At 45.8% G+C, this 27,577-nt stretch overlaps 2 protein-coding genes and 1 pseudogene across 2 annotated transcripts in view; 1 reads left to right on the plus strand and 2 right to left on the minus strand.

Moving 5' to 3' along the window:
* Positions 1 to 27,577, minus strand: part of LOC136334632 (zinc finger protein 75A-like) — a 52,273-nt gene that overhangs the window by 7,801 nt on the left and 16,895 nt on the right. The window lies entirely within an intron of this gene.
* LOC136334637 (zinc finger protein 75A-like) lies at positions 10,823 to 22,205 on the minus strand. Its single transcript, XM_066275119.1, is given in 8 exon segments — positions 10,823 to 11,756; positions 11,758 to 12,352; positions 12,559 to 12,666; positions 16,460 to 16,586; positions 16,871 to 16,962; positions 17,640 to 17,832; positions 20,120 to 20,229; positions 21,623 to 22,205. Coding segments are annotated over 7 exon segments (1,218 nt in total). The 5' UTR covers positions 20,126 to 20,229; positions 21,623 to 22,205; the 3' UTR covers positions 10,823 to 11,659.
* Positions 26,552 to 27,270, plus strand: LOC136334082 (zinc finger and SCAN domain-containing protein 32-like; annotated as a pseudogene).

Consider the following 27,577-nt stretch of genomic DNA (forward strand, 5'->3'; position numbering starts at 1 on the left):
TGAGGAAGGGGTCACTTGCTCTGCTCTAGCCCCCCCCCGGTCAAGGCACATATGAGAAAGCAATCAATGACAAACTAAGGAGTTGCAATGAAGAACTGATGCTTCTCATCTCTCTCCTTTCCTGTCTGTCTGTCCCTATCTGTCCCTCTCTCTGTCTCACAGGAAACCCCCCCCCAAAAAAAAAAACATTTAAAAAGTCTTTAATTACTTGTCTCTCGCTCTCAACTATCGTTCTGGCTAACAATTTCTGTGAAACCTCAGAGCAGAGTCCTTACACTGCATGTTAATACTGTAACGTCGGTGGGCAATGGGGAAAGGTCATGTGAGGAACCAGACCCGGGAACTTTGGCTGGAACCGCCCACACCCATGCGTGCCAAAAGAAACTTCCCAGAAGTCCTTTGGAAAAGAGCGACTGTCTGCCAGCCAGTGAGATCTCGCCACATCATATCAACTTGCCTCCACCCTAGACGACCCTTTAAATATCCCCCATGTGGTTTTGTCCATGCGAGTTCTCTGGCCTCTGTCTCCAGGACTAGAGAACATTGTCTGGGAAGCGCTGTACTAAATAAAGCTTTTATTATTCCACAGTTCGTGGCAACACCCTTCCTTCTTCCTCGGCAGGGAAAAATACCTTACATTTGGAGACGAAATCCAGGAGGAGTTGAAGCCCACTGGGGCCGCTCCTCTCCCCTTCCCTTCCACAGAAGAACCAGGATCTCCAACTTTCCACCCACTTCGGCACACGGTTCAGTAAGTCTCCTGCCTCCACTCTCCCCTCAGTTCTTTTCGCTGAGACTCTCTGTCTGTAATTGCTGCATCAGGGACCTCTTTTCCGTTCTGAGTGCGTGTATGTCTGTGGAGATGTCCCAGGCATATCCACTTTACCTAACATCCGGTGGTCAGAGCTTGAGTTGCGGGATGCCAATTCTCATCTCTGACCACTCCAAGGACTGAGGGCAGCCATAGAAGCACAGGAATCTAAACCTAATCCAAAAACACTCCTGAAGTTGCCTTATCCAAAATCTCCTTCCTTAAAGAAGAAGAAATTGTTATTCTTTGCTGTGGCCATGCCATAGAACCCACTGGATAATCGGACCAGGTAGCCTCCTGAAGGGACTTTTGATTTTAACATCCTCACCAATTTAACTATTGCCAAAAGAACTGGGAACTGGTTGGAGATCCCTTACATTGAGGGCTTCTAGTATTTGTGTTCCCATCCTAATCTCTGTGCTGCCTGCTCCCTGGCGTAGGCCCATTTTGGCCAGAGAAACCTCACCTAAACCCTCCACTCCTGATCTTTCCTCCTTAGCCAACCCCCAACTTTCTCACCTTCCTGCCGGACCCCCAGGGGCGCCCCTCTCTTGGGACCCCTCTATGGTCCCTCTGCGGACCTCTTTCACTCGGGTCTCTTCCCTCCAGGAGCCCCCTGCCCTCCCTTCACAGGATCCTATTTCTCATTCACCTGCAAATACCAGTCTCTCTTTCTCCTCCCCTGCTGGCCAGGGGCCCCTCCCTTCTCCACTATGTTCTTAAACCCCTCCTCCGCCAGGCATTGGTTCTCACGCAGGTTTGCAGGGACCCTGACCCCATGGCCCAACCCTGATCTTCTTGCAGGAAGGTCTGGCCCTGTCCTGCTCTGGCTCTGACATTTCTGGCCGGATCTGGGTGCCAGGCTCCCCACGAGTCCCCCTCCTCTTATTCTCAGCCCCTAAACCCCTAGCCGGGACCTGTGAACACGGCATTTAAAGTTTTTAATGGTCATGATTAGTAGAAAAAGGCCGAGGCTGTTCACCAGGCCTGCATGCAGCAGAAGGTAACACTCCAAATCCAGGCTCTTGTGGCAGCCCAGAGGCTGGCAGAGCAACAGGGGTAAGGCATAGGAGGTGCCCAACCCAAGTCTGGGCCACAAAGAGGATCCCCACTAGGAGCTTGCTTTAAATGTGGCAAGGAAGGTCACTGGTCCCGACAGTGCCCCTGCCTGCGGCTACCCACTGAGCCCTGCCCTGACTGCAAGCAGCCCGGTCACTGGCAGAGCGATTGCCCCTTTGGGCAACAGGCTTTTCTTCAGCACCTCTATGTAGAGGACAAGCCACCCAAATAGGAGGCCAAGCCAGCCAGACGGGCCCACTGCTCGAACTCCTCGGCCTCATGGACGACTGATGTGACCCGGACTTGAAGACTCCCATCACCCACTCCAAACCCAGGGCAATGCTGCAAAAGTGTGTAAGTTCATCTCATTTCTTGTAGACAGGGGACTACCTTCTCTGTTTTACCATCACACTCTGGACCTCTAGTTCCCTCACAGGTCTTGGTTATGGGAATGGATGGGATCCCTTCTTTTCTCCTTCACACACCACCCCTGACATGCAGTTTGGACAGAATCCCCTTTTGCACTCCTTAGTTATGCCATCATGCCCTGTACCTTTCCTGGGTTAAGACATTCCACACAGTCTTGAAGCCACTATCCAGCTGACAGCATCTTCCCACTTACTCCTACCATTCCTCACTACCAAGGACTCCATAATAATCAATACTAACCATTTCTAAACATGTCTCTCGCCTCAAGCTTGCCCCCATGCAGGACTGCTGGCAGTCGGAACCAGTTGGAACCCATCTCTGGCTCACCAAAAGGCTGGACCCTGCAAATCCTCCTATTGCTCATTTTTTTAAATCCTTACAGGACTGCATCTGCGAAGTTTCTCAAGTCACAGTCAAACAGATGTTCTTCTCGACTCCCCTCAAAACCACCTTCTGACCTCCCCTCCCCACGATGCCCCTAACCAGCAGGAAGTAGCCAGATGAATAGCAGCACCCCTATCTAACATGAAAGGTCGAAATGTAAGGTCGGTGGGCAAAGGGGAAAGGTCACATGAGGAACCAGACCCAGGAACTTTGGCTAGAACCGCCCACACCCATGTGCGCCAAAAGAAACTTCCCAGAAGTCCTTTGGAAAAAATCGACTGTCTGCCAGCCAGTGAGATCTCGCCACATCATATCAACTCGCCTCCACCTTAGACGACCCTTTAAATATCCCCCACACGGTTTCATCCATGCGACTTCTCTGGCCTCTGTGCCCTGGGCAGAGAACATCGTCCAGGAAGCGCTATACTAAATAAAGCTTTTATTATTTCACACTTCATGGCTACGCCGTTACTTCTTCCTCTGCGGGGAAAAATACCTTACAAATACCATCAGGGCAGTCTTGTTATGACAAATATTTATAGGATTATTGTCTGTCATTCCCTAAAAAGGAGTAAGGTTGGTGAGCAGGGAATTTGATGTGCTCATTGCTGAATCACAGCATCTCAAATAGTTTCTGGTGCTAAATAAATATTTGGCAAATGAATCAGTGGGTGAAAAAATATGAGGAAGAGGGATCATGAGACTTGGTTAACTGACAGCATATCAAGTAATAAGCATAATAAAGAACACCAAAGGAGACTAAGAATGTTCTTTGGATGACATGTTTGTTACACCCTTTCTGGTCCAGTTTCACTCCTTTCAATCTATGGCAGGATTTCTTAACTTCAGCACTATTGACATTTGAGGCTGGACAGATCTTTGTTGGGTGTGGGAGGCTGGGTGTATGTCCTGTGCATTCTGGATATTTAGTTGCATCCCTGGCCTCCACCACTAGATTTCGTTAGCACCCCCCAGTGGTGACAACAAAATTGACTCCATACCTTGCTAAAGGTCTTGGAGGGGCAAAAATTGCCCCTGGTTGAGAACTTATTATCTAGGGCCATATCATTAGAACAGGCTGGTGTAAGATTCTTCCATGTGTCCACCTACTTTCCTACAGAGCAGTTCTGGATTTCTTGACTTTCTACAAATCTAATCCAATTGTATAAATACTCTGCTCAAAAGCCTTCAAGACCACCTGGCCAGGCAGTGGCACAGTGGGTAGAGCATCGAACTGGGGTGCTGAGGACCCAGGTTTGAAAACCCGAGGTAGCTAGTTTGAGTGCGGGCTCATCAGGTTGGAACAAGGCTCACTAGCTTGAACCCAAGGTCACTGGCTTGAGCAAGGGGTCACTCAGTCTGCTGAAGCCCCCCAGTCAAGGCACATATGAGAAAGCAATCACTGAGAAACTAAGGTGCCGCAACAAAGAATTGATGTTTCTCATCGCTCTCCCTTCCAGTCTGTCTGTTCCTCTCTCCGTCTCTGACACACACACACACACACACACACACACACACACACACGTTAAAAGCAAAAAAAAAAAAAAGCCTTCAAGACTATCTACCGTCACTGAAATAAGCCAAGATCTCAAGCTTGCAAGGCTCTCCCTGGCAATCAAGTCTCAACCCATCCCTCAGTCTCATTGCCCAGAACTCTCTATACAGTCTACAATCCAGGACCAGTAAACTAGTCCCAGGTCCTGGAAAAGGCTCTGTGCTCTCTAGCCTTAGTACCTAACTTTTCCTGTCTAGAATACTTTTTCCCCAAGGCAGGATTCATTCTTTCTATTTACAGTGAACACAAGGGGCTGCTAGTGTCAATCCCTCCCAACTAGGAGAGGAAGGGCACCTGAGCCTAGGCATTAGGAATGTAGAAATAACGAAAAATTTTAAGTTCTCAGAGTACCATCAAAGAAGGCAAGAAACCATAGCATCAGGACTGCTAATATCACCACCACCACATTCTTGAAGACCTAATGCTTTGAACTCCTTCATTCTATCTGTAAATCTTTCTCAGGGTGCCTTATCTCATGCCACCTAACACCAGAATTTGTTTCTGGTGGGTTTATGTATTCAGCCTTTTTGGGAGCTCTCTGAGGGCAAGAGGTGTGCCTGAACTGTTTTTGTGTCCCCACTGCCTAACACAAGGGCGCACGAGGATGCAATAGAGCCTTAGTTAATGAGTGTTTTACTAGCGTAAATCTCAAGGGCAAGAGGCTCAGAGCCTTTCAAAGAAACTGTCACCTGGGAACTGAACAGCAGGGAGCCCTGATGGGCACCAGGGCCCACCTGCTGGGCTATCTCATTCCCTCGGAGAGGGAGGGAGGGAGAGAGAGAGAGAGAGAGAGGGCTGGTCCACCTCCAGAATTGCTAAAAATGAAGGGCTGAGTACACAGCCGAGGTGCAGCATTAAGGGACCTCACTGACAGTAAAAGCCAGTCTCACATTCCCATTACTGGACAGGTCATCATTTCCAAGCCAGAAGATGGTAACCTGCTGCAGGGCAAGTCAGGATTTCCACAAGGCCAGATGCATATTCAAGGCAGAAGTCCGAAAAGAGGTGCAGGTCAGCAAGGACTACCATCCCCACCTGTTTCTTTCTTTAATTGACAGCACTCCTGCCAATGAGGGGACAACATTCACGAAGTATCGCTAGCTGGGACCAAAGCCACTGTTAAGATCCAGCAGCCCTGGGTCTGGGTGTTTGTTAATATCTCCTATTGAGTTATTGCTGTTCTGCCTGAAATAAGGTTCCGCTTCTGTTACTTGGATGGGTCTTTGTACCATTCCTGGTTGAGCTCACACTGAGTTACAAATGCAATGACAATTAAATAAATGTAATGCTTGTGTGCTTGTCACAGTTCTAACAATGTACATACTCATCCTCACAAGTCTTATGGAGTCAATATTACTATTTTCATCCTCCAGATGAGGAATCTGAGGCAAAATCTAGTGTCAAAAGTAGGACTTAAAACTCACTTCTAACCCAATGTTTTATCCTGTTATTAATATTGTGTACATACTGCAAAACATTCTCAGCTAAAAATGAACTCTTGTCACCTCTTACCTCAAAAACTACACTCCCTCTCAGAGGAAATGATTATAGTATATAAAGCTTCCTGGACCTTAATCTGTCATTTTTCCCACTTACTTTATCTTCAAGTTTTTGTTTCAATAAATCAACTTCATTAAAAAAAAAACACAAAAAAACCCTGCATTTAGACATTTATAGTAACATTCAATCTTCAGTCATTTCCCTCTTAATATGACAAACACTTTTCTAATTTTCATGTGTTCTTCTAGATTGTGATATTCTGGATATATATTCGTGAGGGAGCTAATGGATTGGGGTGAGGGGAAAAAACAGTGGAAGTTTCTACACAGTCTCTCTGCCTTTATCTACTCCTTTTCACCCCTCACTGATTTCTGAGGACTCTTGTTGCACAATGAAGGCAAAGTAGCCTATCAGGATATAAATGGAGGGAGGTGAAATGTGAAATAGACTGATACACCTCCTTAGATGATGTATTCCATCTTTAAGTATTACACTGAGAGACTTAATCGAAGCACACCCATATGCATTTTCTACTTTGATCCTTACATTCCTGCCAGCTATTATATTCATTTTACAGATGGTGAAAACAAGAGTGTTAAGAGACATCCCCTACCATAGTTCCAGAGTACAACAAAACGCTCAAGTGTCTTGGTGCCTAGTGTCATGAATTTTCTAGGGTATCTTGCTGCCTCCCTAGTCAGAGGGCAAGGTAACTATACTGCTCACAAAAATGAGGGGATATTTCAAAATGAATATGAAGTGATAAAATATCCCCTCATTTTTGTGAGCAGGGTAGATGGTTACATTGACAGGAAAGAGCAGTCTGATTGTGAAAAGCAGGAAGCAGGAATGAAACAGTGCTTCTCAATGGCCCTAGTCATGTGTCTCCTCAGCCATCCAGAAACATCTTCAGTGCCGCTTTAAGGTCTTTGTTCCTCAGGCTATAGATGAGAGTGCAGCATGGGTTTGACTATAAGAACAGGATAAGCAACTTGATCTGATTAAGAAAGTAGCTATTCCTAGTCTAGATTTAGTCAGAGGTAACTACAGGTATTGAGTGACTTACTACCTATGCAGCTTACGACCATTTGACTTTACGACCACAATCGCTAGCCATGAGTGCTCCGCGTCTGGCAGTGCAAGCATTGCCCAGCTGGGAGTACGACAGTGCGGACCAGCTTCCGGCAGCACTACTATCTCCACGTGCACCATTTCAACTGTTACCCCAGATTCAGTATAGCAATTTGTTTTATGTCTTGGATATTTTTCATCAAACCCCTCCCAAGATGTCTACCAAGAGGAAATTGTCTTTGTCTATGCCTCAGCCTGCCAAGAAGGAAAGAAAGGCCATTGATCTCGACAAGATAATGAAGGTAATTAAGCAGTACGAAGGAGGAAAGAAAGTGAATGTGATCGCACGTGATACGAAGTTATCATACTTGACTGTGTCGATGATTTTGAAAGATAAAGAATTCGTGAAGCTGTGAAAGGTTCTGCACCCATGTGATCAACAGTTATAACAAAGCAATGAAGCGGGCCCATCCACAAAATGGAGAAAATTATGATAAAATATGACTTAAATATTTTTATAACATCATTTCACAGTACTGTACATATAGCCTACTCAACTTACGACCAAATCGTGTTACGACTAGTCTGTCGGAACCAATCATGGTTGTAAGTCGAGCACTAGCTGTATGCTAAAGGGCAGTCTACCACCACCACCTGGAGATCTCAGGTTCCAAAGTCTTTGTTTCTCTCTGCTCTTGGCTGTCTAGTTCCTTGGCTAGCTTTGCGCACACAGCCACAGTTGACAAGGGTCGAGCACACGAAGACCAGGAAGAAGATGACTGTGGTAACTAAGACCAACTTTTTCAAGCAGGCCTTGGTTATGCTGCAGAAACACACAGCTCCAACATCTCAGTGGTTAGACACAAGTTTATTTCTCACTCCAACAAAGTGCATTATGGGGACTCTCCAGAACGGCCGTCCTGTCAGGTGGGGGACATAGCATCCCAGACTGGTTTGATCCCATGGTCCTCTGGGTTCTTCCATGATTGAGGCAGGAAGAGAGCACTACAGAGTCCCACACCAACAAATAAATGCTTCAGCCCAGAAGTGAGGCTTCTGGTCACACCCCAGTGACCAAAATGATCTGATGACCCTAACTGCAAGGAGCAAAAAACATAACCATTATCCTTTTTACTATTCACTAGAATACAAGCTGCATGAGGGTATGCAGTTTTTCCTTTTGTTCCCTACTATATCCTTGGTATAGACCTCATCAATTTAAACGAATGAATAGTGCTAGGAAGAAATCCACATGTATTGTGGGAGAAGAGATGGAATCCTACAGGTCTAAGACTGAGGCTGTTGGGTAAAAGCTAGGCAGACTAGAGATTCAGAGCTGGCCTTGATTAAAAATAATACTTGGTGTAGCTCATCTTGGGGAACAAAATAAAATCCCATTGAGAGTGCCAGACCAATACCTCACGTGATTTACACAAAGAAAACACTGAAGCCACAGATCAAACCAAGTCAGCATAACCCTCACCACCAGGACTCAGCTCCTAAAAGTGAGGAAGGGGGGGCAGGCCCCTCTTCCCTGAGAAGGAAGAAACAAAAAGAATACAAGGGAAAGGAGCCAGCTGGGGTAACCGAGTCAGCCAGTGATAAATTAACTATATCCCATAGTTACAGTACAAAGCAAGAATAACAGGATCTGTATGTAACTATGACTAGCATCTGAAAACCCCTTCCCCCTTGCTTACACCATCAAAACTCTCCCTCCCCTCTCCTGGAGTCCTGGGAAATCTTAAACAAAGACATCACATGTCCATTACTTAGATACTATAAAGCTATATAACCTGTAAGAAAATAAACTTCGGGGAGCCTGTGTTTTGGAGCTACAATCCCCACGTGCTCCACCAGCTTTAATAAATCCTACTTCCTTCATCAAGCTGTCTGGGCGGTTTTGTCCTTCTTTGATTCCTGCAATAAAAGGAGCTGAAAGAGCCACAAATGTAACTGCTCCTTTAACGTAGTCAGTCTTGCCCAACATATCACTGGGGAGCATGAAAAAAGGAAAGGAATGTACACTGATTGAGCATCTACTGTTGGCCATGTTATCAGGAGTTTTTCTTTCATTAACCCCTATATCCTCAGATCAGTCCTGAGGTGAGTATAGAGAAAATGGAGACTTAAGAGTGTTTCAGTAACCAATCAAGAAACAGGTATGTTTTATAAGCTAGAAATAGATATAATACAATCACATCTAGGCTGACTCTGCAAATATAACATACAAAGTGCTGATAGTCTTGCATTCAGGGTCTTGAACAGGTCCCTGAATATTTAAGCCTTAACTTCATTTATGAAATAATATATCTGGGCCTGACCTGTGGTGGCACAGTGCATAAACCGTCAACCTGGAACACTGTGGTCGCTGGTTCAAAGCCCCGGGCTTGCCCAGTCAAGGCACATACAAGAATCAACGATGAGTGGATGCTTCCTGCTCCACCCCACCCCCACCTTTTTCCTCTCTCTAAAAATCAATAAATAAAATCTTTAATATATATATTTGGAAGAGGTAATTTACCCCTTTTCCTGATTCTACTTAAAAGCTCTAACAGTAATAAATCTGAGTAAACGTAAAGGTACCTAAAGGGTAAGTTATCAGAAAACCCAGAGCCTAGGGATATGTTCAGCAGTCTATCAGACATGCCTCCCAAAATCACTGCTAAACGCTGTGCCGGAGAAAACAGACATTGCTAACCCCTGCCTAACAGTGTACAGCGTAAGACAACCAACATGGATGTGGATTTGCCACATTCGCCCACCACTCAGCATCAGTCTTCAAATGTTTCTTTTGGAAACATGGTCCTAAGCTGACTGACTTCCCAGGTCACCATGCCCAGTGTACGACAGAATCCTGCCTGCAGCACAAAATCCAGTTCCCAAACATAACTCTCTCCTTGTTCTTAAAAACAAACAAAATCCTGAGAAGTTGATCCTTAACTCCAATTAATTTTCTTTTAAGCCTCAGTAGAGTGCTAATTTTTTACTGTTTTATCCTATTGACTTTGTGAGGGAAGGAAAGCTCACTTTGTTACTGTAGAAAATTCTCACTTACATCTAATATATATTCCATGGCTAAAAATCCAACCTGTTTCCATAAGATCTCATTAGAAATGTTTTCCTTTCTCAAACACCACTAATAAGGCACACAAGATATTATTAGTTATGGGGCAGATTCCCTAGTGGGGAAGTAAATATGACTTCATCACAGAAAAAATGTGCTAATAATCAGCCTGACCAGGCGGTGGCAGTGGATAAAGCGTCGGACTGGGATGCCGAAGACCCAGGTTCGAGACCCTGAGGTCGCTAGTTTGAGTGCGGGCTCATCTGGTTTGAGCAAAAGCTCAGCAGCTTGGACCCAAGGTCGCTGGCTCAAGCAAGGGGTTACTTGGTCTGCTGAAGGCCCGCGGTCAAGGCACATAAGAGAAAGCAATCAATGAACAACTAAGGTGTCGCAATGCGCAACGAAAAACTGATTGATGCTTCTCATCTCTCCGTTTCTGTCTGTCTGTCCCTATCTATCCCTCTCTCTGACTCTCTGCCTCTGTAAAAAAAAAAAAAATGTGCTAATCGGATTCAAGAACTAAAGCAGCTAAAAATGAAACTCACATGATGTCCAATGACAAGAGAGAAGAAAATCCAATTTGGTTTTTGGAAAACTTTACATTAGAATTTATATCTAGCCTGACCTGTGGTGGCGCAGTGGATAAAGCGTCGACCTGGAAATGCTGAGGTCGCCGGTTCGAAACCCTGGGCTTGCCTGGTCAAGGCACATATGGGAGTTGATGCTTCCAGCTCCTCCCCCTGTCTCTCTCTCCTCTCTCTCTGTCTCTCTCTCCCCCTCTCTCTCTCTTCTCTAAAAATGAATAAATAAAATTAAAAAAAAAAATACTTGCTGGACAAATCGGATTTAGAAACAGCACATTCCTTGTTAGAGACCTTATTTAGAAAAGGAATGTTTTCATAAGCATTCATTTAAAAAAAAAAAAAAAAAAAAAAAAAGAAGAATTTATATCTACCCTATGGGACTATTAAAATTGATAATCCTCCTACCCTGAAGTAATGGTATGCAATAAAACAAGGACGTTATTGCTTTTTATGTGTTTTTTGTTGTTGTTGTTGTTTTTTGTATTTTTCTGAAGTTGGAAACGGGGAGGCAGTCAGACAGACTCCCACATGCGCCCGACCGGGATCCACCCGGCACGCCCACCAGGGGGTGATGCTCTGCCCATCTGGAGCGTCACTCTGCTGCAATCAGAGCCATTCTAGCGCCTGAGGCAGAGGCCACAGAGCCATCCTCAGCACCCAGGCAAACTTTGCTTCAATGGAACCTTGGCTGCGGGAGGGGAAGAGAGAGAGAGAGAGGAAAGAGAGGGGGAGGGGTGGAGAAGCAGATAGGCGCCTCTCCTGTGTGCCCTGGCCAGGAATCGAACCCGGGACTCTCGCAGGCCAGGCCAACGCTCTACCACTGAGTTAACCGGCCAGGGCTTTTTTATGTGTTTAAGAGTGGCCGGGGAGTTCAATGCAAAACCAACAATATTTACCTTTATGACCAGAGAAGACTGATTGATTCATGGTTTCATATGCTATTTGAAGCTGAATTTGCTATATTGTCAGGTACAATCTCAAAACAGATTTTTCCTTCATTCAGAATGTTCTCAGAACACCTGTGGCTAAGCTGAAAGTTATAAGTAAAAACAGTATATAATATGACTAATATATGTCCCCTGCAGGGTCCACCTTGATTCCTTTCTGTGAAACATTTATAGCCCCAAATTTTCCACTGATGAAAAGCTTTTCATGTTTTTTCATAAACTTGAGGATCAAGCTCCACTTGATAAAATTTTTCAGGCTGAGGACACTGGACAAGCTTTGCTTCACCAATGGAATTTCTGGTGTCTAAGAAGATTCAACTGCTTGCTGAAGTTTCTTGTGCACATTTTATAGATGGGTTCTCTGGTGTTTAATAAGGTGGGAGTTCTGACTGAATTTTTTCCCACATTCATGACATGTAAAGGGCTTCTCTCCAGTGTGAGTTCTTTGGTGTGTGTGGAGATTTGAAGTTTGACCAAAGCTCTTCCCACACCATGAGCATTTATAAGGCTTTATTCCTTGATGTGATGTAAAGTGCTTATTAAGATCTGAACTCCATCTAAACCTCTTATCACACTGTGGGCATTTATATGGTTTCTCTTCAGTGTGAATTCTTTGGTGCTTAATAAGGTCAGAACTAACTCTGAAGCTTTTCCTGCATTCCTGGCACTTAAAAGACTTTTCTCCTGCACGTTCTTTCTTGTGACGATCCAGAAGTTTCAGCAGCTCTTGTCTCCAGGCTGAAAGATTCTCTCTTTCCATCACTGAAAAATCTTGGAGCCACTTCCCCACCCTATGCACATCACCACGATTATCTCTGACTCTTGTATTCTGGGGAACTTTTACTGTGTCCGGTTTTGAAACTATGTCTCCTGGTGTTTGCATTTCTAAGTCAGAAAGGCATTTAGATTGATGATTTTCAATGCCATTTTTGAGCTTTAACCCTGCTGGAATAAACATAAATATCAACCAACTAAATGGCACAGCAAGAAAACCTCAGGAATAGAGACAAAAATTCAGTGATCACTCAATTTTAAAATAAAGAGAACTAGAATCTTAAAATGTTAAGTTCCTCCATCCTCCCACCAAAATGTTGAGTCTTTGCAAAGGTATCTATTAGGGCACAATTCTCTTCTTCCCATGGTGTCTTTACCTGTAGGCATTACTCCAGCACTGTCCTTGAACTCCATGGATCCTTGAACCCATGACTCTTTCCTTTGCTCTAAACAGATCACTTTAGATTTCGGATGTACAAATATGGCTGTGAAATGGAAAAACTGAGGTCAAGGACTGCTAACTTAACAATGTCCATTAGTCATATACTATTTTAGGAACAGAGAAGAACACTTTTACAGTTTGTTACCCCAAATGGTTAAATAAATATACTCTCATATCAGTCATTGGGTTTACACTACACTGCATTTGTTAGTGGATATGCAAATGGAGATTAAGAAATAAACCCAGCTTGATCAATGTTAAAAGATCATAGGGCCTGGCTGCTGGTGGCACATTGGATAGAGCATCGACCTGGAGCACTGAGATCACCAGCTCAATCCCATGGTTGCCAGCTTGATCCCGTGGTTGCCAGCCGTGAGCCCAATGTTGCTGATTCAATCTGTGGTCAAGGCACAGATGGGAAGCAATCAACAGACGCACAGCTAAAATGGAGCAATAAGTTGGTGCTTTTCTCTCTCACTCCTCCTCATTCTCAAAAAACAAACAAACAAACAAAACAATAGGTCAAGGGAATCTTGTGCATGTACCCCTTCTTCTGCCACCATTTGACAAAGTTGGAATAAAACTCCAGAGGTTGCAGGGAATACAGGCTGGTCCTAATAACTCTTTAGGACTCACCCAGGATAAGACCTAGTGTACCAGCACCAATGTGAAGGTCAGTGGATTGGGAATCATATGCATAAATGATTCCTGTCATAATTATAGAAACTTTTATTTAGCAGCTGTGCAACAGATAATAGACTAGTATTTCTACTACTTTTTTTTTTTTTTGCATTTTTCCAAAGCTGGAAACAGGGAGGCAGTCAGACAGACTCCCGCATGCACCTTACCGGGATCCACCCGGCATGCCCACCAGGGGGCAATGCTCTGCCCCTCTGGGGCGTCGCTCCGTTGCATCCAGAGCCATCCTAGCACCTGAGGCAGAGGCCACAGAGCCATCCTCAGCACCCGGGCCATCTTTGCTCCAATGGAGCCTCGGCTGCGGGAGGGGAAGAGAGAGACAGAGAGGAAGGAGAGGAGGAGGGGTGGAGAAGCAGATGGGCGCTTCTCCTGTGTGCCCTGGCCGGGAATCGAACCCGGGACTCCTGCACACCAGGCCGACGCTCTACCACTGAGCTAACCGGCCAGGGCTCTACCACTCTTATAGGTCACTGGTTCACATCCTATTGGATGAGATAGACCAGAATCACTAAGTGGACTTTTTCTACCCATAAATGACCAAATATGGAAAGTATTCATCATTCAGTCTTTCACAACGTGTACTGAGTGGCTATGGTGTGCCAGACACTCTCTATGAACTAGGGATATAGTGATGCATAAGCCAAAGTTCCCTGATCTCAGACAACTTATCTTCTAGTGGGAGAGTAAGACAATCAGACATCAATAATCAAATGAAATGTCAGGAATAAATGTTTTAAAAGAAACTAAAGAAGGGTAAGAGAGCATCTAAGATTCTGCTTCTGTGAAGCTATCTGAGATAAGGCTGTATGGAAGGACTTTTTGAGAAAGTGAAATTTAAGCAGACCTAAAAGTGAGAGTTTGCCACGTGGCAGAAAAGTATGCCAAGTAGAGGGAAGCAGAAAGTAGAAATGAGTATGGCAATTAAAAAAACAGCAATAAAGCCTGACCAGGCGGTAGCACAGTGGATAGAGCATTGGACTGGGATGCGGAGGACCCAGGTTCGAGACCCCGAGGTCAACAGCTTGAGCGTGGGATCATCTGGTTTGAGCAAAAGCTCACCGGCTTGGATCCAGGGTCGCTGGCTCGAGCAAGGGGTTACTCGTCTACTGTAGTCCCACGGTCAAGGCACATATGAGAAAGCAATCAATGAACAACTAAGGTGTCGCAACGAAAAACTAATGATTGATGCTTCTCATCTCTTTCCGTTTCTGTCTGTCCCTGTCTAGCCCTCTCTCTGACTCTCTCTCTGTCTCTGTAAAAAAATAAAAAAATAAAAAATTAAAAAACAGCAATAAGACTAGTGTAGCTAAAGAGAACTGAATGAGGGCACTAGTGGCAAGAGTTGAGGGCAAAGAGGTTTCAGAGGCCAGATCAAGAGGGTTCTGGGAACCTTGGTAAGAAGGTTTAATTTTACTTAGCTGGATGAGAAGTCATCAAAAGGTTCTGAAACAGAAAAATGTCATGATCTGATCAGGTTCTAAAAGACTCTGGCTGCTGTATGGAAAACAGACTACAAGAGGGCAAGACCGATGGCAGAGGGTGAGTTAGAAAGCTATTAAGGGCCCTGGCTGGTTGGCTCAGCTGTAGAGCATTGGCCCAGCGTGTGGAAGTCCTGGGTTCAATTCCCAGCCAGGGCACACAAGAGTAGCGCCTATACGCTTCTCCACCCTTCCCCCTCTCCTTTCTATCTCTCTCTTCCTCTCCCATAGCCAAGGCTCCATGGGATCAAAGTTGGCCTGGGTGCTAAGGATGGCTCTATGTCCTCTGCCTCAGGCGCTAGAATGACTCCAGCTGCAGTGGAGCAACGGCCCCAAATGAGCAGAGCATCGCCCCCTAGTGGGCATGCCGGGTGGATCCCAGTTGGGCTCAGACTGCAATCTGTCACCACCCTTTGCCCCACCCCCACCCCCGCTCTGCCCGCTTCACACTTCGGAAAAATACAAAAAATAAATAAAAAAGAAAGCTACTGAGGTAGACCTAGTTAGAGATAGCTTAGACCTGAATGTTAGCAGCACAGGAGGTAAGGCATGGCTGAACTCAGACTATACTGTGAATGTGGAATCTAGAGGACTAGTGATTCCTTAGTAGTGGACATGATGGCAAGATGAGAGTAAACGATGACTGCATTTTTCTTGCTCTGAGCAACTGGGTGAATGAAGGTGCCCTTTACTGAGTACAGAAAGATATAAGAAGAGCAGGTTTGTGGAGGAAGAGGGAAGAGATCAAGAATTCTATGCAGGATAAGAAGGAATATGTCCTTGAAAAAAGCTCCCAGACATGTACTGAGACACAGGGGAGAAGACCATGTGAAGAGGGAGCCAGAGATTGGAGTTATGCAGCTTCAAGCAAAGGAACGCCTGGAACCACGAAGAAAGGAAGGATTCTGTCTTAGAAATCTTTAGAGAGCCTGGCCTGTGGTGGCGCAGTGGAAAGAGCATCAACCTGGAAAGCTGAGGTCATCAGTTCAAAATCCTGGGCTTGCCCAGTCAAGACACATAAAACAAGCAATCAATGAACAACTAAAGTGAAACAATTATGAACTGATACTTCTTGCTCCATGTGCCCCCTCTCCTCTCACTGTAAAATCAATAAATAAAATCTTAAAAAAAAAATCTTTCCAGAAATCACTCTGATTTCAGACTTCTGGATTCCAGAACTATGAGAGAGTAATTTCTCTACTGTTTTTTTTTTTTTTAATTTTATTTATTCATTTTTAGAGAGGAGAGAGACAGAGAGGGAGAGAGAGGAGAGAGAGACAGAGAGAGAGAAGGGGGGAAGGAGCTGGAAGCATCAACTCCCATTATGTGCCTTGACCAGGCAAGCCCAGGGTTTCGAACTGGCGACCTCAGCATTTCCAGGTCAACACTTTATCCACTGCGCCACCACAGGTCAGAGCTCTAGTGTTTTAAGTAACAGAGTTGTGGTCATTTGTTACAGTAGCCCAAGAAACTCAATATAAATATCATCTCTGGAAAAAGAAAAGAAAGACAAAAGCACCCAAGTGATCTACATTCACCTTTCCCTGCCCACACATTGCACTGAAAACTAACAGACTCTTTCCATAGGGGTGCATTCCCTGTTAGCTAAGAACATTACAGATGACTCAACTTCTACAAAACGGAAGGGAGACTCTTTACCTAGAGAAATGACAGTCTCATAGTTTTCCTGCATTACGTCATTGTAGAGAGCCTTCTGACTGGGATCCAGTAACGCCCATTCTTCCTGGGAAAAATACACGGCCACTTCTTCAAATGTCAGCAAGCTCTAAAGATAAAAGAATGGGCTTCAGCTCAGTACTGGCCACTCCAGAAGGAGCCCTAACATTGGCCCATGAACTACATGGTAGGCCGAAAAAATTAACAGCACAGGTTTATTTTTAAAAGTGACAAGTCAGAAAGAAAGGAGGCAAGAAATCAGCAAAAGCCTGGGAGGTATCCAGTTAGTTCCCCAGGGAGAACATCTGGGCACATGCCTCTGAGCACCCGCTGGGCAGTGTGGTTCATGGCAGCAGGGAAAGGCAGCCTAAACAGCTTGAAAGCACAGCTCACCTGGGACTCAGGCAAGATGAGCTCAGGCGGCACTGTCCAATCTTTGGTGTTTGTCTGCTCGGGAAAGGCTAGGATCTGGTGAGCAGGCACAGCTGTGGGTGGAAAAGAGCCATGAGAAATCTCTCTCTTCTATGCACATTCTGAGCTCATTTCTAATGTAAAAGATCTTCATTCTTTCAGTAGATGGGAAACCTTCATAAGTACCTGTGGTGCTGGTAAGTGGCCTCATTGTTCATAAGAACCAAGCACCTATCAACCCCCATAACAGGTTGCCCAGTTTTCACAAGCAAAATTAATTAAATAAAACCTTTATTTTCTTCTCATGACATAGTTCTGAGCTAAGATAAATTTAACAAATTTGAAAATGATATATTCATGAGCTCCAATGTACAGCAGATGTATTGTTTATCATTTATTATCTTTCTCCTAGTACACAATTGTGTTCACATACTGCTACTGACAGCCCATTTGTGATCGCAATTCCTTCTGTGCTTTTATGATGGGAAGGCTTAAATCCTTTCTACTTTTCTAAAGAACAGATTTCACGGTGTTATTACCAGCGTCCTTTGGTTTGGATATTTCTGTACCTTAGGCCAACCCCCACTTTTACCCATAGTCTATTCTAAGGCCACTTGTAAAAACACTGTACTTGTTAAACATGGCTGGATATGCAGATCCACATAATTAGGCACCCAGAATGTTCACAATGTTCTGGCTGAACAAATTACTATCACGACTCCCAGCAGAAAATTATCATGAAGCTCCTTACCGCTCTCAGACACAGACTTGGTTTCTTTACAAGTATTCGTGCTCAGCTGTTGCTGTAGATCCTGATATGTTCTCCAAAATTCTTCCTGGGACCTGCTCACTGGCTGGGACTCTGCCGGCTTCAGTTTGAAGCCTGGGGCCTCTGCTGTTCCTCCCAAGAGCACCGCCTCCTTTCCCAGCACATGGACTGCAACCTAGAAATAATTCCCATTCTTGTTACCAAAGCTTACTTTAGGCTTAAGGGGCTGGAGGTAGAGGGAGGAAAAAGCATCGAGTCCAGAATGTGGGAAGTGTGAGGCACTAAAGGAAATGACTAAAAGGCTTAAAGATAATGGGCCACAAATTTTCTACAAAGAACTATCCACAACCTGGGAAATTTAGGAAAAAAAGGAAAAAAGATGTGGCTACTGACAGCCCTTCAACACAGTGGCCCCACCCCCTCTGCATACAGCCCAGCTCAGACCTCGACGGGGATTGTGCAGGCCATCTGTTCTCATGCTGTCTTGACAGCCTTTCTCTCTTCACTTAGATCCTTGCTGAAGTATTTCTTGTCTTATACTTTTCTCAAAGAATTAAAATTTTTAATTGTCTTATCAAATGGATTTTCTCCACAGCCAGGGAAGGTTTTCTCGGAGAATGTGGATGAGGAAGAAAGGAGAAGTAAAGACTCTGACTCTAAACTGCCATCAGTGATTCTGACACCAAACATATGCCCTGCTCTGTATTCTACATGTTTTGCCTGAAGCCAGTTTATGTGCTGCCACCTATTCAAGGGCATACCCTAGATCCCTCGATCCCCCTCACCAGCAGAGCCAAGGACTAACCAGTAAGGGAGGGCAGTGGATGGAGGCTCTTCACTGTGGTACAAAGGACACTAGCCCTCAGCACCTTTCTTCTCTCAGACACTCTTTTGGGATTCTCAAATCTTTCCCTTTCTTCTTTGTCTTGTTATCTTCTCTCTTCTTTGTTCTTTAAGTGCACTCCATTTATTTTGTTCTGCCCCTTACTCTCCAACTCCTTGTTGCCCTTTATTTCTTAATAACTTAAGACCAATCTCATAGGTCAAGCCAGACTATGCTTCTTACCCTCAAGAAATCGTGCTCTAAAAAGAAAAAAACCAACTCTTTCTCTAGGACACTTCTGCTAGGGTCTCCAAAATCTGTGGAATGACTATGGCTATGTGTCTGTGGTTTCTGGTCCTGCCAAGAAGGGCCTAAAGGAACAACAGAATATTGACCTACTTCATCTCAATTAAATGCCCCCACACCAGCCCTGGCTAGTTGGCTCAGTGGTAGAGCATTGGCCCAGTGAGTGGAAGTCCTGGGTTCGATTCCTGACCAAGGCACACAGAAGCGCCCATCTGCTTCTCCACTCCTCCCCCTCTCTTTCCTCTCTGTGTCTCTCTTCCCCTCCCGCAGCCGAGGCTCCATTGGAGCAAAGTTGGCCTGGGCACTGAGGATGGCTCCATGGCCTCTGCCTCAAGTGCTAGAATGGCTCCGGTTGCAAGGGGGCAACACCCCAGATGGGTCGAGCATTGCCCCCTGGTGGGCATGCTGGTCAGGTGTATGTGGGAGTCTGTCTGTCCGTGCCCGCACCCTTTTCTCACTTCAGAAAAATACAAAAAAAAAAAAAATGCCGCCACACCTCATATATCTACCTTCATCCTATTTCATTGTTCTATACCTGGAATTTTTTTTCTCATCTCATTTCTCATTTCAGCAGATTTATTCTGCAAGTGGTCTATCAGGCCACAGCCTCCTAATGCTCTGTAGGTGGTGCTTCTTTATCTGGGATTTGGTATCCCTGGGCAGAATGGTCAGGAACTTCTCTAGCACCAGCAGTTCCAAGATCTACTCTTTTTTTTTTTTTTTTTTTTGTATTTTTCTGAAGCTGGAAACGGGGAGAGACAGTCAGACAGACTCCCACATGCACCCGACCGGGATCCACCCAGCATGCCCACCAGGGGGCGACGCTCTGCCCCTCCGGGGCGTCGCTCTGTTGCGATCAAAGACACTCCAGCGCCTGGGGCAGAGGCCAAGGAGCCATCCCCAGAGCCCAGGCCATCTTTGCTCCAATGGAGCCTCGCTGCAGGAGGGGAAGAGAGAGACAGAGAGGAAGGAGAGGGGGAGGGGTGGAGAATCAGATGGTGCTTCTCCTGTGTGCCCTGGCCGGGAATCGAACCCGGGATCTCTACATGCCAGGCCGACGCTCTACCACTGAGCCAACCGGCCAGGGCAAGATCTACTCTTTTGAGTATTACTCTAGCTTCGGTATAAATCTTGAAGATGGCCAACAGCCTCACAGTGTCCACCTGTTCATGATAATGGAAACTCTGGAAGTGTTGGCGAGAGCTCTCCAGCCAAGACTGTTCGTTTGTGCAGTATATTTATTAGTCTGAGTGGAGCTCTCTGTCACAGGCCCTTCAGTCTCCCACAGAGCACTGACCTAAGGGTTCTAATACTCAGCCACCTTCGGACCTACCATCATTCTGCTCTGGAACAGCGTGCTCCTGTACTGGACACCACCAGCACTATCTTAAGAACTGAGGCCCAGTCTGGTCTGGAACAAAAAGGGATCTTCTCCCTAAGTCACTGAGGATAGAAAAAGAATGTAAGTCAGTAAGAAACACACATGAACTTTACTACTTGTTACCTACTGAGAGAAAAATGAAAACATCCTGCCCAGCCTGACCAGGCAGTGGTGCAGTGAATAAAGTGTCAGCCTGGGACGCTGAAGACCCACGTTCAAATCCCCAAGGTCGCCAGCTTAAGCATGTTATCATAGACATGACCCCATGGTCGCTGGCTTGAAGCCCAAAGTCACTGGCTTGGCTGGAGCCCCCCAGACAAGGCACATATGAGAAAGCAATCAATGAACAACTAAGGTGCCACAACTATGAGTTGATGCTTCTCATCTCTCTCCCTTCCTGTCTGTCCCAAAATCTGTCCTTTCTCTCTCTCTGAAAAAAAATTAAAAAGTTAATAAAAAGAAAACCCCCTGCCTTGCCTCTTTACCGACTGCCAGGCCCTTTCTCTCCTTTTATTGAATTTGGCTATAGCACAGCTCACTGAAAACAAATGCCAAGTGATGACTGCTTTGAAAAATATTCAGAAAAGGTTGGTGGGTGAGAAAATTCGCACCCAGTGGCTTCAAGCAGTTTGAGGAATATCCAAAGAGTTCACTGATGTGCTTCCTATCTTGTCTTCCCAAAAGATTAGGAGAATATCTGAACTTTTCTTACATTTTAACTATCAACCTTTTGCTTTTAGTATGAGAGTACAACTTCTTTGATCTTTCATCCTCTTGTGATGATGGAAGCCTTCACTTCGTGGAGCATTTGACATTATCATGAAGGAGAGCTGAGTCAGTGAGACCAGACTAAAAGGAAAGTAATTAGGGCGAAAGTAGGCTTTTAGTCACAGAAAGCACCCAATTCAGTAACCAGATACTCAACGTTCTTTTTTGGCACTTCTTTACAAGACGTATGAAGGGCACTACCTAGAAGATTTATAACTGTATTTTAATACTTCTCCTCAGTGGTGATGGGCCCTGGCCACGTAGTTGGCTCAGCTGGTTAGAGCATGGTCCCCACATGAACCAAGATGCAGGTTCCATCTCCCACTAGCGCACATACAAGAACCAACCAGTAAGTGCATAAATAAATTGAGCAACAAATAGGCGTTTCTCTCTCTCCTTCCTCTAAGATCAATCACTTTTTTAAATTAAAATTTGTCTTTACTTGAACTAGGAAAAATTACAGCCGACCTTTCTTTACAAAAGGTTTATCCAAGTATCGTCACAAAAAGGGCGATTATGGCATCTGGTGACTGCCGTCTTTGCATTTCAAGGGTCTCTTAGACTTCTAAGGGAGGCTGAGGGACGCCTCCTGAGCCTCACTCTCCTGGGGTAACGCAGCAGAACCAACACCGAGATTCTGTCCAGGATACCACGGTATTCAGTAACAGCCTGCTCCCCGCTACCCACCCCGGCTCAGGAGGACGGCGACTTTTGCATCAAGAGAAGGCGATGTGACTCCGAACTGCGGTTCTCCGGCGGTTAACATCGACGCGGGGACGGGTGGGGAAGGGGGGAGGCAGGAACAGGACGTTTCTGGAGGGCAGCCGGGCTCCGCGAGCACTGTGCAGGCGCGCAGCGTGCCAACGTGCCCCGCCGCGGGCCGGGAGCAATCTGCAGACGGCAGAAAGAGGAGCCCCCGAAGTCGGTCGGCCTCGCCCGAGACCGTGTGGTCGGAGATTCCGGCCGCCCAGCCACAAGAAACGGCCGTCTCGCCTCCAACTGCCTTGCTGCAGCCCCGAGCAACGGCCGGCAGCTGTCCGAGCCCCGCAGCCGACACCGAGGGGTAACTGCTTCTTGGTTACCTCCGGCAGCTCGGTTTCTAAAAGGCCACTCCCTCATCCTCCGGGTCAACTGCTACTCTTCGCGGCATGATACCCAGGGAACCGCGAAGGCCGAGCTAGCGCTTGAGCAAAGGGTCGGGGCGCAGGCCTACGACACCCGGGTCTCGGCCGCCTGAGACCTTTATTACGCGTGGGTCCGCGGCCGGAGGTCCTACCGGAAGCTGAAGTTGAGTGCTTCCGGCCAGGTCCCGCCCTTCTGAGTCCGCGAGTGGCTAGACTCAGGGACTAGCGAAAGGAGTTGGCCTCCAGCTCCAGCTCCAGTTCAGCCTGGCTAAGAGTTAATTCCACCGAGTCTCCGAGCCACCGCGCCTAGAGTGGCCTCCGTGCGGCATGGTAGTGAGTGTCGCCCTCTCGTGGTTTCGTCTGTGAGCCGTTAGGCTTCCGAGTCGTTGATGTGGAGTGCTGTGGAGGAATGAACTGGATATCTGATAGCGAATGACCTGGGGAGACAGGCAAGGACATTTGAGGGGACATTTGAGCAGAGACGTGAGAGAGAAGGAGTTGGTCGTGTCACGAGCTGAGAGGAGAGCACTGCAGCCCCAGGGCACAGCACTCTCCAAGAGCCTCAGGGGGAGAGGACTCTGCGTGTTTGAAAAAGAAGGGAGGGTTTGTGGCTAGAGCCTCAGGATCAAGGAGAAGACTGGTATGAGAGGCAGTGAGAGGGGTCAGCAGGGGCCACGTCATGCAGGACCTTTCAGGCTGTGAAGAGGAGTTTGGATTTCATTCTGTGTGCAGTGGGAAACCAGTAAAAGTGTTAATGGGGATGGACATAATCTTAAATTTTTTAAAGATCTATTGGATTCCATGTAGTGAAAGAATGGATTACAAGGTCCTGCAGGTGGGGCAATATTTCAAATTGGTTAATAGTACATAAGTAGAGTGGAGATCCTTTATGTGTTTTGTTACTTGAGAATCAGTTGTATTGAGAAAAGCATGTTTACCCTCACCTTCTGCATAGCAATTCTTCATGTACTTCAAGACATTAAACACTCCCTGCCCAATTCAGCTTAATCTCTTTCAGAATACATTTCTATTATACTGCTCACAAAAATTAGGGGATCTTTCAAAATGAATCTGAAACGATTAAAAAAACCTTTGATTATTTGTTTATTAAACAAGAATATCAGAAAAGCAAAGGACAAGTGAAAGAAAGTTGTTTGATTTTGCAAATGAGATGCAAAACCAACTTTTATTTCATTGGCGAAAATGCACTATACTAAAGATGAAAGTAGTGGAGTATCTGCACTTTCCCTGATCCCCTAATTTTTGTGAGCTGTGTATTTTTGCTTTTCTTTTTTTCTTTTTCTTCCTTTTTTATTCTTTTCTTTCTTTCCTTCATTTTTGTATTGACTTTAGAGAGAGCAAGGGAGAGAGAGAAAGATAGAAAGACGGCTCTGTTTCTGAATGTGCCCTGACCAGGGATTGAACCTGCAAGCTTTGCACATAGTGACAATGCTCTATCCAACCAAGCTATCCAACCAGGGCTGGCCTCTTCCACTTAGATGCCAGTGAGACACTATCAAAGGGGAAGAAAAATCAGCGGTCACACTAAAGAGCTGGACTTGGCAGACAGGAAAGTGGCAGGTACACCCTGGGCTTTAGAGGAAACCAGGACTTTCCTAACTGTTCTCAGCGAGCCGGTTTTATGAGAAGCCTCAGTTACACAAGTACCGTAGCCAGCTCTACAGAAATGGCTGAGCTCCTCTGTGGTTTCTGCCTGACTCTGGAGCAATGTCAAACTTAGTTTATAAGCCTCTAGGACAGTTGCTGTTGAAGGCAAGGCTGCAGCCTAGATCCCTGTGCCTTTCAGGAGAAGAATGGAGGATCTGCTGACCTCATGAGGATCCTCCAGTTGTCCTAGAAGCTTGGCAGACAAGCCTGTTCAGGCAAAAGAGACAAGCCAACACCCATGGAAGTGGAATGAGGAGAGGTACAAGGACAATGGAGGCCTCCAGACAGCTAAAAATCTGACAGCAAGCAGCCAGTCCTGGAAACTGGGAGCCCTGGCATGACAGCCTGCTCCAGAAACACTTGGTCGAGGACCTCTCTGCATATGTGGGGAAGAGAGAGAGACATCAATTTATTGTTCTACTCATTTATGTGTTCATTGGTTGACACCTGTATGTGCCCTGACCAGGGATAGAACCCACAACCTTGACATGTCGAGATGATGCCCCAACCAACTTAGCTACCTGGCCAGGGTATGCTATTTATTTATTCTCTAAAGAAATAACATGATTTTCAGTGGATGATTTTCAGTTTGGGGCTACATCAAGTAGTTCTTGTATGTCTGTGGTCCACATATATGAGATACTACTGGGTTTGTACCCAGGAGTGAGTCGCTGTGACACAGGGTATGTATTTTGAACCTGCAAACCTGGTGCATTGGGATGACAGTCTAATCAATTGAGCAGCCCGGGCAGGGCTCTCCTCTGACTTTCTGCTTCCCTCCAGTTTTTCCCTGTTCACTGTGTCCTCTTATGTGGCCACACACCCTCAGGTTTCAATCAGTGTGGAGACAGGCAAGCACTGCCTTGACTGAATCATTGCTCAGGGACAACGAACAGGACTCTGAATAATTAAAGAGAAATAAAAAGGGCAGCTTTAGAAAATACACTTATAAACTTTCTCAGTTGAAGAGGATGTCTAGCTACTTCATTGAAAGTTTTTTTTTTGTTTTTTTGTTGTTTTTTTTTATTTTTTATTTTATTTTATTTTTTATTTTTTACAGAGGCAGAGATAGACAGGGACAGACAGAAACGGAGAGAGATGAGAAGCATCAATCATTCGTTTTTGTTTTTTTTTTTGTTGTTGCGCGTTGCAACTTCTTAGTTGTTCATTGATTGCTTTCTCATATGTGCCTTGACCGTGGGCCTTCAGCAGACTGAGTAACCCCTTGCTGGAGCCAGCGACCTTGGGTCCAAGCTGGTGAGCTTTTTTGCTCAAGCCAGACGAGCCCGCGCTCAAGCTGGCGACCTCGGGGTCTCAAACCTGGGTCCTTCCGCATCCCAGTCCGACGCTCTATCCACTGCGCCACCACCTGGTCAGGCTTCATTGAAAGTTTTTGTTTTAGGAAAACAGCTCACAGTGAGATACCGTCCAAGAATGCTGGTCACCAGTGTGGCACAATTTGGGAAACTTGCATGTTGGGCTGCTAAAGTCCTGCACTGAGGCACCCGTCCTTTCTGATCTGATGTCTGTGTTCTTTGACCCAAAGGGCAGGTATGCACTGGGGCAATAGGACTCCCGGCCACTCTCAGTAATTCTGTTTCATAACTCCATACCCATCAGCAGAACACCCAGGTCGACAGGCTGTGGGGCAACAGCTCAAGGAGCAGGGTTTCCTGGGGACCCCAAAGCAGCCTCACACCAAGTTCAAAAGCTACAGCAGGGTTACTGCAAAGTGAGGACAGGTCGTGTGCCTGAGCCTTGTGTCTTTTATGAGGAAATGGATGCCCCTTCCCCTTCAAGCTCCTCTGCACCTCCTGGGGCAGGTGATGCTGTTTCAGGCTGAGAGGAAAGTGACATGGAGCCAGGGAGTCGAGTCAGCAGAACAGGGAGTCCACAGAGGTCGGAGAAGGTATCGCTGTAGATGGTACAGCCAGGGATGAAAAGGACTTCAGGGTTCCTGACCAGCAAGTTAGGGAAGTTGGCAGCCAGTCCTGTTCCCAAGCCAGCTTACTAAGACTCGTGGCTCTGATGGTCAAAGGATGGGAAGGTACACTTAGAAAGGGTTGTTTCTGCTCCTGGTCTTGTCATCTTCTTGATGAATGACCATATACAGGCCAGAAAGCTCTGGTTTTCATGGAGTTTAGTGATTATTGCCCTAGCAGTTTAGAGCCCTGATTTTGCATATGCTGGTCCCTTCCACAGAGTCCATGTTGTTTTTCTCACGGAGATTCGCTTACTTTGCTTCCTTCAATTGCCACTTAGGCCTCCAGCCCAGACTCTGTACCCTACCCACCTATGTTAACCTAAGTCTGTGCTTTCCAGATACTCAGAAACTTTGTTATTCTTGTTTCAGCTGCCCAAACTCAAGGTAGCCTATTATGACCCCCCAGAAGCTAGGCCATTCAAGTATTTAGAATACACCTGCAGACAGATTGACAGTTGACACACAGCTCTGCTCTTTGCTTCAGTTTTGTTATTATGTCAAAACATCCAAAAAGTACAGAAGTGGAGAAAAGTGAGGGGTATGTATGGCATATTTACCAGTGACCACAAATTTGGAGTTAAAAAGTGTTGCAATTGGAAAATAAAATTTAGGTTTTCATTAACAGAGGACTGTCATGTGAAGAATTCCAATTAGCATCACTCGCCATAGGACGTACAGAGGAGCTTGAAGGCGCATCCATTTCCTAATAAAAGATACAAGGCTCAGACACACCTTTCCTCACTTCGCAGTTCTTCCTATGGTAGTTTAATTGTAACTCTTTCTTCATTCCATTCTTTTCTTCTTCTGAGTCCAGAGTAATTTTAATCTTTCAGGTTTGAGATGAAGAATGGGGTTAAAAAAGAGAATCTGAAATGTGATGATTCAGAAAAAGTAGAAACAAATGAGGCTGTAATAGTGGAAACGTTTTTTGGCACTCTGGGCTAACAACAGGCTGGGAGGGTAAGCCAATGTCAAGAAAGCAACACAGACATTGTCCAGGGGAGAGGGAGGAGGCAGCCCCATGCCAGGAGAGGATGAGTAACCAGAGACTTTGAACTGGGAGAATCCCTGGACACATCTCTTGTATGGGAGAAAATGCTCTCAGAGATCTCCCCCCTCATCATCAATCAGCCAGCTCCTGATCTTGAAAAAGCTTCTAAATGTCACAAAAAATGTCAATGTTGCAGAAGCTTGAGCCGAGGTTCTTATCTGTTTGGCATCATAGAATCCACACAGGAGAGAAGCCTCACAAGTGCAGCGAATGTGGGACAGGCTTCAGTGAGCACTCCCACCTCACTGCCCACTGGAGGACTCACACAGGAGAGAGACCAGACTAGTGTGGGGAATGTGGGAAAAGCTTCAACCAGAGCTCCAGACTCATTGTCCACCAGAGCAGTGGTCCCCAATCCCCGGGCCGCAGACCGGTACTGGTTCTTGGGCCATTTGGTACTGGTCTGCAGAGAAAGAATAAATAACATTATTTCCGTTTTATTTATATTTAAGTCTGAACGATGTTTTAGTTTTAAAAATTGACCAGGTTCGCTCTGTTACATCCATCTAAGACTCACTCTTTGAGGCTTGTCTCAGTCACGTGATACATTTATCCGTCCCCCCCTAAAGGCCGGTTCGTGAAAATATTTTCTGACATTCAACTGGTCTGTGGCCCAAAAAAGGTTGGGAACCACTGCACCAGAGGACCCACACTGGGGAGAAGCCATATCAGTTCACTGTCTGTGGGAAGAGATTCAACAACAGTTCCCAGTTTAGCGTTCATTGGTGAGTCCACACCAGGGAAAGCCTGTACAAGTGTCTCCAGTGTGGGAAAGGCTTCAACAACAGTTACCATTTCATTGCCCACAGGAAAAC

The sequence above is a fragment of the Saccopteryx bilineata genome, chromosome 4, assembly GCF_036850765.1.
Source record: "Saccopteryx bilineata isolate mSacBil1 chromosome 4, mSacBil1_pri_phased_curated, whole genome shotgun sequence".
Taxonomy (NCBI): domain Eukaryota; kingdom Metazoa; phylum Chordata; class Mammalia; order Chiroptera; family Emballonuridae; genus Saccopteryx; species Saccopteryx bilineata.